The sequence below is a fragment of the Oryzias melastigma genome, linkage group LG23 (genome assembly GCF_002922805.2).
Source record: "Oryzias melastigma strain HK-1 linkage group LG23, ASM292280v2, whole genome shotgun sequence".
Classification (NCBI taxonomy): Eukaryota; Metazoa; Chordata; class Actinopteri; order Beloniformes; family Adrianichthyidae; genus Oryzias; species Oryzias melastigma.
The window spans coordinates 21192845-21202835 of record NC_050534.1 but is presented as its reverse complement, the minus strand read 5'-3'; the positions used below and the strand labels follow the sequence as shown (position 1 = coordinate 21202835).

At 41.7% G+C, this 9991-nt stretch overlaps 1 protein-coding gene across 2 annotated transcripts; it reads left to right on the top strand.

Moving 5' to 3' along the window:
* The first annotated feature begins 168 nt into the window (after positions 1-168).
* mdm2 (MDM2 proto-oncogene) lies at positions 169-9157 on the top strand. Of its 2 annotated transcripts, none has more exons than XM_024285997.2 (13): positions 169-325; positions 2468-2501; positions 3080-3137; positions 3500-3574; positions 4682-4815; positions 4938-4987; positions 5094-5149; positions 5224-5308; positions 5383-5579; positions 5649-5780; positions 6470-6541; positions 6621-6795; positions 8469-9157. In XM_024285997.2, the coding sequence occupies exons 3-13, from the start codon at positions 3099-3101 to the stop codon at positions 8945-8947; spliced, it is 1494 nt and encodes a 497-aa protein (XP_024141765.1). In that variant the 5' UTR covers positions 169-325; positions 2468-2501; positions 3080-3098; the 3' UTR covers positions 8948-9157. The 2 variants fall into 2 exon arrangements, with proteins under 2 accessions (XP_024141765.1, XP_024141771.1); XM_024286003.2 differs by lacking the exon at positions 169-325 and adding an exon at positions 846-1058.
* The last annotated feature ends 834 nt before the right edge of the window (positions 9158-9991 follow it).

Genomic DNA, 9991 nt, shown 5'->3' with positions numbered 1-9991 from the left:
AACACGACTTTTTACTTGTAAAATTGCCCCCTTAAAAAATACATTAAGATTTTATTCTTGTATTTTTATGATAATTTTACGATTTCTTCCCTCGTAACTTACAACTTAGTCCTCATATTTCTAAATATTTTTTCCCTTTTATAGTGACCGCCGTCAGGCTGGTGTGAAAATGAACCGTACAACCAGAGGGGGCGCTAACGAGTCTCAAATGCTCCTTTAAGACGACGCGCCGCTAACAGACCGCAGAGCTTCCCAATTGTGGAAAAACTTGTGGAATAACATCGTTTCTGACACAATTTCCAACAAAATTTGTCCTCCAGAAAAGGTACGTGAATAACATATTGGTCTAATAAAACGCTAAAGACGTAGAAAACGAATTTAGCAGCACATTAGCTTGCATTGAAATTAGCAGGCCCCTAAGCCTCGGGTTTTCCTGGCTAAAGTGCCCCGCTAGCGACGCGTCAACATTAAACGAGTTTTCGCTTAGACTTGGTGATAAATTCGAGTGAAAATATGTTAGTAAGAATCGGAAATTTTATTTTAATTAATACTAAGTTTATTTTTCCCGTTTTGTGTATTTTGTGGTTCAACTCTAACGTTCTTTTTTTGTTTATGAAATCGAAACAATCACATTCAGTTTCACTTCTTCAGATGTGTTTTGTAAAGTTTAAACTCTGCAGGTTTAGGTCCAATTTCAAAAGCTAATTCATTATTATTATTATTACTTTTAATTTACTGTAATTTTAAAACCTCATGTTCGGTTATTTGGATTTCAAATTGTTCTTTTACATTTGTAGAACTCGTCCGTTGGTTAGTGGTGACTGTCTGCCATAGTGGGCGGAGTTTCATTCGGTTCAGGTTTGAAAGTGGGCGCGAGGAGCGCGGGACATGTCCGGGCATATGTTCTTGCATAGTTGCCGAGGCAACGTGGCGCGTGTCAGCTGTGCGGGAACAGCTCATCCCGTCCGCTCAGTCATCGGGCTGCTGCCCGGACATATTCACCCCGCAGGACCGAGACGTGCAGCGTTCCCCGTGAAAACTCCGGGTTACGCATTGAAGTATGGTTCAATTAATCTTCATAAAATAATTATATTTTTGCTGTGATCATTTTTTTTCAATATCAGAAGTAAAACAATTAGTATATTTTGTTGTAACTGAAAGAAGATTAAAAAAACATTTAAACACAAAATAAAATAATTTATTCAGAGGTTCTGCAGATAATTTATATCAATTTTTAGATTATATTTACTTAAAAATTTACCAAAAAATGTTTTTGTGTCTGCTGCTGCTGTTTTCTTCTCTGTGGGGGCATAGATTATCTCATAAGATTATCTTAATCTGCTGTCATGTCAAGTGATGATGTTAATCTGTTTTGAGTTGTTGATTGCTGCTTCATGGATCATCAGCTGTGTTGGATCAGATAACAGGGTTTGGGTGGGCTAAAGTCTCCTTGCTCCGCTACATATCTGATGGGTCTACTTGCAGACAAATAGATCCATGAACGTCTTCATTTTCCTCGTCTGGGCTCCCTTCTGGTTAGCTGGTTAGCTCTGGTATTGCTCACTGTTTTTGCTAATGTTAGGTTGCGCGTATGAGGTGCTATAAACTAGCGAGAAGGATTGTAGACGAAGTGCTGATGGGAAATTAGCAGAGCTAACTTTCGCGCCACAATCATTTCTAATCAACTCCTGCTGCAAAAACCATGTCTTAAAAACGACACAGGCCTTTTGGTTTTTCTAAAAACACCATAATCACAGTTAAAAGACCCCTTGGAACAATTTTACAATGGAAAATATCTAAATTTGGAGTTTGACTTTAAGCTTTATTCGTGTTAAATATTACCTTTTTGTGATCATAATTCTACGAGTTTATTCCCCATGTTTTTATTTCTTTATTCTTGTATTTTTTTACTTTATTCTCATATATATGTAATTTTTATTTTTATTTTTATAGTGGCCCTAATATTTTGCCATAGCTTCTTCAGTTTTTATGGAATATTTTCTTTCTGCAAAAACCTTAAACTACATTTTAATCTCTTTAAATAAATGACTTGTGACATTGTTCTGGTTTGATTTGAAAATATTTGGTATTCAGCCAAAGTTATTTAAGGATGAGGATCAATTTCCTCTCTTCCCGACATCCTGAGGATCAGATAACCTCCAATGTTTGACTTGGTTGGTGGAAGGTTACCGTAAACCTGGTTGTTGTGGTTTTGTTGACTCACTCTGAACTAGTCTCGGCATGCCTGCTCTGAGCGGATGATTGAATCAGCTGCTACAGTTTGTTAAATCATGACTGTACAAGAGTTGTGTGTCTGTGCTGACTCAGCCTGAGGTTGTGAGGCCTGATAGGCCCGCACTGGTCCGGCCTCCGTTTCTGGTCTAGTCCCGACATGTCTGCGCAGATCTATAAGAGGCTGCAGCGCCGCTCGGCTCTGACTGCACTTTATCTGCTTCTGCTTGCACAGGATGGACTGCTGACAGTTTCCTCTGGAAATACCGGTAAGAACGTCCAGATTTAAGGATGACCAGCATTCATAGGATGTTGAGACTGAATATTTATCAGAAAATTCTCACATTTCTATAAAAATTAAGCAGAAAAGGTTATATTTTTATTCAAAATGTTTAAAACCAAACCTTTCTTCATATTTTTCAATAAAATGAAACAAAATTGATCAGATTTTACCCAAAACCTTCTTTAATTGATTTTTCTAAAGTTTTTATTTTGTTCCATTTTAATAAAGTAGAACTGAAGCTTTTCTTTTAGCTTTTTCAGGTTAAGTTCCTTTAATAATTTAATGAATTTGATCTCATTTGATGTTTGTTTCTGATGTAATGAAAAGTTTCAGTTTTTTGTCGTGTTAAAATATTAAGAATTGGTTGTTTTAGTAAAATTAATGTGATAAACTTTGCTGCCTCTTATTTTGGATCTTAAGTTGATTTGACACAATGACTCAGATTGATTAAGGGTTTTTTTTTTGTATTTTGCCTGATTGGTGAAGTTGAAAACAGCCAATCAGCGCTCATTGTGGGTGCAGCTCGCTGTTGTGTAGCTTTTAACATCAGCTGTTTGTTTGTAGGAAAAGAAACAACTTCATCATGTCAGCTGACGTCAACACGGACGCTGAAAACAACCTGGTGAGAGAGACTCTTTTCTGATGCTTTTCTCGCTGTTTCAGTCTTGTCTTCCCAACTGTTTTACGTCTCTTTTCTGACTGTTTTTTGTTGCCATTTTTATTCTTTTTTCGTGCAGTTTTCCTACCGTTGTTCCATCTTTTTTTCTTGCTGTTTCCCGGCTGTGTTCTTGTAGTTTTTAGACTGTGTTTTTTGCCGTTTTCTGACTGTGTTCTTGTAGTTTTCCGATTGTGTTTTCGCTGTTTTCTGGCCGTGTTCTCGCTTTTTTCCGACTGTTCTCGTAGTTTTCCGTCCGTGTTCTTGCTGATTTCTGACTGTTTAGCTGCTGCTTCCTGCCTGATCTGACGGTCTGTTTCTGTGCTCAGGTCAGACCAAAGGTTGAGTTCTGCTCGTTGCTGCAACACGCCGGAGCGACTAAAGATGTCTTCACCATGAAGGAGGTACACATACTTCACATTTTTGACATGTTTGTCAACATGTTTGGATTGTTGGACTCAAAAGTCCTAAAATCTTCTGACACTTCAGAACCTCGGGTTGGAGATTCTTTTTCAAACGTTTTTACTGCAAAAGCACAAACAGACAGTTGCCATGGTGACCTGAAGCATCCCTCGTTAATCTTCAGGGTTTGCTTCAGGTCACAGGAGGTCACAGGCGTTCGGATTCTTTGAGCCTGGAAAGTTTCATCCGTTCTCGCTCTGAAGTGATCAGCTGTTTTCCTTTAGTCTCCGTTCTTCAGGGTTCTTCGATTTTCCACAGAGATAACTTCACAACACAGATTTATGAGACCTTTGCAAAGTCTGTCCTTTATTTCAAGCAGAAAACAACTTGTACTGAAGAACCTTTTAGTCATTCAGAGTTCCTAAAGTCGACTCTGCAGCTCTGCTCCACTCAGTTTCATGTCCGAACATCTGACACGAATCCTCTCAGCCAAACTAATCCTAAAGAAACCCAGTCGGTTCAGCCATAGTCTGCGTTCAAACCTCTCTGGTTTCATGTCTGCGTTCGATTCCCGGGCAGGTGAGTCCGCTGACCTCCTGCTGACGTGTCCGAAGTTCCCGTCAGCATCCGTGGAAAAACATGGAGGAACTCACATTGATTTCAGAGACCTCGTGACTGTCATGAGTCAGCAGGGTTTTTCACACAATGAGGAAAACAAGCGTGGTTCTGACCCGGATCATTTCAATCTCTGCAGAATCTGCTGAGTCATTGTTCTGAGGGATTTCAAACCGTAACGTTTGGCTTCAGTTTCATTAATCCAAATGAGAAACATCGATCTGCAGCATCGATTCATCAAACCCAATAATCTATTTCCCTTTAAAAACATCTATGGATTCTTTTCAGACACAAAAACAACTTTTTTCTTGTTTTTTTAGCTAAAAATTCACATTTTATCATAAGTTCCACCTTTGTTCTGTTTAAAACCACTGATGGTGTGACCGTTTTTTAATCCAAACCTTGAAGGTTTTGGATGAAAGTTTGTTGATCGTTGGATTTATTGAATGCCACTGGAACATTTCTATCCCATGATGCATCTGGTGTCCCTGCAGGTGATGTTCTACCTGGGTCGGTACATCATGCAGAAGCAGCTTTACGACCAGAAGCAGCAGCACATCGTACACTGCGCTCAGGACGCTCTGGGACGAGTTCTGGGGGTGGACAGCTTCTCTGTGAAAGAACCGCGGTGAGTGAGCGGGTCTGAGCGGGTCAGGGAGACCCCAGCGGGTCAGGGAGACCCCAGCGGGTCAGGACCTGCCTGTTCTCCCAGCTGTTTCCAAAAGTTTGACACCTCTCTGTTTGTTTCAGAGTTTTGTTTGCGATGATCACCAAGAACCTGGTGGCTGTCAGTAACCGAGGTAGGCGGAGTCTCTCCTAACTTCAGTTTTGGATTATTTTGATCAATCAAGAAAAAGGAAAATTGGAAGAACCGTTGAAGCTTCAGCGTTTGTTTGTTCCTGTTAGATTCGGCCACAACCTCCAGTGAAGCGGCGAGCAGCCGGACGGACCGGAGCTCCGAGGTAAGACTCCCGAATCCCTCAGAGGATTCCAAAAGAGAAGCTCAGAGACTCATCTGTCCAAAAATGTATTTCAGGTCACGGAAACGGAGAGCCGCTCTTCATCGCTTGACGAGAGGAGGAGGAGGAGAAGGAGGAGGAGTCACAGGAGTAGTGATCCAGGTGAGTCGAGGCCCCGCCCTATTGCTCCCGTCATTGAACCTTTTGATCTGACTCCTCCCACCTCGTCCCTGCAGGGCCCTCTCAGAGCGCGGCGCCGGAGGATGAAGACGAAGCGCAGGATGAGGAGGAGGAGGATGAGGAAGGCAGGAAGAGGAGGCGGTCCGACAGCCTCTCCCTGACCTTTGACGGCAGCCTGTCGTGGTGCGTGATTGGAGGGCTGGTGAATGGGCGGGACAGACACAGCAGCCAATCCTCCAACTCGGAGAGCACGGTGAGCCGGCCGCCCAACAGTCACAGAGCGACTTCCTGTCACCGCCCCTAACCCGGAGTTTGTGTTCAGTCGGAAAGGTCAGAGGTCACGGCCGCGCCCTCGGACTCGGACAGCGACAACTTCAGCGTGGAGTTCGAGGTGGAGTCCATCGACTCTGACGACTACGACGAAGACGACGCTTCTCTGTCTGCAGACGACCAGGTGAAGCTCCAGAACCGAAACCGGGTCTGTAGGATTCCATTAGAACCAAAACCAGGTCTGTAGAAATCCTCTAGAACCAAAATTGGGTCTGTAGGAATCAATTAGAACTAAAACCAGGTCTGTAGAATTTTATTAGAACCAAAACCTGGTCTGTAGGAATCTATTAGAACCAAATCCGGGTCTGTAAAATTCTATTAGAACTAAAACCGGGTCTGTAGAATTTTATTAGAACCAAAATCTGGTCTGTAGGAATCTATTGGAACCAAAACCGGGTCTGTTAAATTCTATTAGAACTAAAATCGGGTCTGTAGGAATCCATTAGAACCAAAACCGGGTCTGTAGAATTTCATTAGAACTAAAACCAGGTCTGTAGGAATCCATTAGAACCAAAACCAGGTCTGTAGAAATCCTCCAGAACCAAAACCGGGTCTGTAGGAATCCTCTAGAACTAAAACCGGGTCTGTAGGAATCCATTCCAAATCGATACCGGGCCTTTACAAATCCATTAGAACCAAATCCAGGTCTGTAGGAATCCATTAGAACTGAAATCAGGTCTGTAGAAATCCATTAGAACTGAAATCAGGTCTGTAGAAATCTTCTCGAACCAAAACCGGGCCTGTAAGAATCCACAAGAACCAAAACCAGTCCTATTTCTCCAGAACCCGGTCTAACGTTTCCCGCTCCTTCAGGTCTACGAGGTCACCATCTTTGAGGCAGAAGACGAAGACTCCTTTGACGAGGACACAGAGATCACGGAGGCCGTAAGTCTGAACGCACGCCGCCGCGTCGGTAGGACACGCCTCCTCGCTCAGCTCTAAACTCCGCCCCCTTCCTCCTCAGGATTACTGGAGGTGTTCGAAGTGTGACGAGTTAAACCCGCCCCTCCCCAGAAACTGCCTCCGCTGCTGGACTCTGCGTCAGGATTGGCTGCCTGACCTCTCTACTAACTCCGCCCCCGGCCCCAAGGCGCTTCCCACCAAACCAAGCGACCAATCAGCTGCCAAAGAAGCTCCAGGTAGGTTTTAGTGGATTCAGGGCGGCGAATCACCACGGCAACCATGAGAAGTGTGGTGGCGTTTCTCTCTGTTGGTTTCAGTCGAGATGGAGAAGTCTGAGTTGAGAGTTCTTCCAGCTCAGCGTCTTCTTGAGGTTTCATAGAGTTTGAAGTCGAGGTGTAACGGATCACTGGTCAGACGTGTGCTGCGGTCACCCCTCCCCCACTGCGTTCCTCAGGCCGCATTCTTAAAATCAGTTCTGTCCTCACCGAATACAGTCAGCGTCAAGTTCCTGTCTTTGTTCTCAAGCGTCAAAGTTGCTTCTTGTTATCCAAAAGTCTATGGATCTGAAGCTCCCGCCGCGTGTGGGAGGAGCTTCTGTCCAAAACGTCTCAAACTGGTCATGAAGGAGGCGTGTCCTGAGAGATCAGATTTGATTATTTTACAGAGCTGAGTAAAAGTCTACGGGGTCAAGACTGGATCAGCAGCACAAACGGAAGACTCAGAAAAGTAAAAAAAAGTAGAAAATGTAAAACATCAGCTGTTACTAATGGAAACATTATTTATCAATTGGTAATTTTTGCATTTATATAAATATTTTTTAATTCAACTTTTCAGGAGTTTTTTACCTCCATTTTTCTAACATTTTCTAGTAATTTTCTTTTCAAGATTTATTTCAAGTTTTCATTTTTTTCTTCAAATTTTTAAAACTTTTTTTTTTTTTTTTTTACAAATGTTCAAGATTTATTATAAGTTTTTAAGTTTTTTACATTCAAATTTTCAAAAAAATCTTTTTCATTTACAATGTCTTCTTTTCAAGTTTTGAATCTATTTTTTGTTCACATTCCGCTGATCCTGATCTGATCCAGAAACGTCTCTGTCGGGTTCAGATCTCCCAGCGAGGAGCGACTCCTGTACAGGGAGTCAGGGGAACACAGTACGGCAAGCCAAAAGGGTCAAAAACCACCAGATGTTTCAATACTACAGTTGATACCAAAAATAATAAATGTTTCATTTTTAACGTTTTTATTTAAGATTTAATTTATAAATTGGGGGATTTTCAATTGAATGTAACCAGAAACGACATGTTTTTACATCTTTGTGATCAAAGATGTGAGTTTATATTTATGCTTTGAGGTAGTTTATACATGTTTTCTCAAATGTATGTTTTAAAGTTTTCTGAATAGTAAGTTTAGGCTTTTATCGTTTTGTTTTTTTTCCTTTTTTTTTTTTTACTGATCCAAAAATGATCCAAACTGAGTTTTGTGATCCGTTACACCCCCAGGTTAAAGTTTTATTTGAATCGATTTGGAGCTTCTGTTTCATTTTCAGTGGAGGTAGAAGAACATTTTAAAAAGTTAAAGATTTACAGTTTAAACGTTTGAGCTCTAATCTCCCTAAGAGTTGAATGTTTTGATGGTTGAATGAGGAGAAAAGGTTAAAGAGTTTCTGAAAAAGTCTCAGTGTTTCAAAGCATTTCCCTGTCCAAACACACCTGATCCAGGTGATCAGCAGAGGATGAGGCAGGATTTCTGGAAAACCAGAAGGAGATTTTCTCTGTTAGTGAGACTCCTGAGTTCTGAAAGAGGCTTAAAGGCTTTAAAGTCGCGGTAGAGATCCAGATCCAGAGGAGGGTCCCGGTCCTGGTTCTGCCCCGAGACGCTCCTCGGCTCATTGTCGGTTTGTCTCCCAGGTTGTGATGTTGAGGAGTCTGAAGGAGTCGACGTTCCGGATGGAAAACGAGCCAAAAGTCCTCCCTCCTCCCAGAGTCAGTCGGACTACAGCTCCTCTGCTCCCAACTCCCAGGACCTCCTCTCGCTGTCCCAGCCCTCCTCCTCCTCCTCGCAGGAGACGCTCTGGCCTCTGGAGTCGCAGCCCTCCATGTCTTCAGACGCCGGCGAGCTCCTCCCCTCCTCGCCCGCGGCTCCTCCCGCTCCCCAGTGCCTCCCCGAGCTGGAGCGCAGCGTGTCGGCGGAGTGGCGCCTGCCCGAGTCGTGCCTGGACCCGTGCCTCATCTGCCAGTCCCGCCCCAAAAACGGCTGCATCGTCCACGGCCGCACGGGTCACCTGATGTCCTGCTACGTCTGCGCCCGCAAGCTGAAGAAGAGGAACAAGCTGTGTCCCGTCTGCAGGATGCCCATCCAGTCCGTGGTCCTCACCTACCTGAGCTGATACGCCGTCCGCTCAGGCCACGCCTACCTCAGCTGACGCACCTTCAGCCACGCCTCCAGATGTGTGTTTGAGACGTTTAAATAAAGGTTTAGTTCGTTTTTTTTCTGAAAGTATTGTAAGTTCCACCTGACTGCACTTTCTGAATTTAATATCTAATGTTATTCAAATATTTTTCTGATTATTTGTTAATAAATCTTTAATTCAAATTGAGAAACTCCTGAAAGAAGACTTTAGTGTTTGAAGGAACCTTCTCAGATTTTGGGTCTAAATGTCCTTAAAACGGAGCCGCTGCTGTTTAATAATATCAATTGTTAATAAACTAAAGGCTATTTTGAAAATCTATAGGTGATAAAAATCATTTTAATTGGAAAACAGATCTTTTAGGATTTTCCCTGATTATATATTTCATTTAAATCCTAATTTTTTCCTTTATATTTCCCCTTTTCAAAAGAAAATAACCATTAGTCATTTATTTATGGAAATGGGAGTGATGTGTGTTTGTGCTTTCTTGGATTTTACTTTGTAAACTTTTAGTTTAAAAAAATAGTCTTCAAAGTCATAATTAATATTCAGAGAGATGCCGTCTTCATTATTTATTTGTTTGCATATTTAAGATGCTTTTGGTTTATTTAATCTTTTCCATAAACTGTATGAATAAGAAGATGGATTCTATTAAAACTCTTTGAAACTTTGAATAAAAACTGTTTTATTTGGAGTTTGTCTCTTTAGTTTCAATAAAAACACTTTTTCTAATAAGGTTCTGGGTTTTAAATACATTTTTTCTCTAATATCTGATAAAATAAAGAGATTTTTATTTTGATTTGTTTGAAAATAATCAGATTAAAGTCTCTAAATTAGGATTTAAAGATGTCAATGTTCATTGCAGTTTGTGGTTGTAAACACAAGGGGGCGGTGTTGTTACTTTAATGAGGAGTTTCAGAGGAAAACATACATTTATTGATCTACAGTCTATGGTTTCAGCTGAATAATTGAAGCCACTAAACGTGTTACTCCTGTTTTCATGTCAAGAAACAGAAAAAAAGA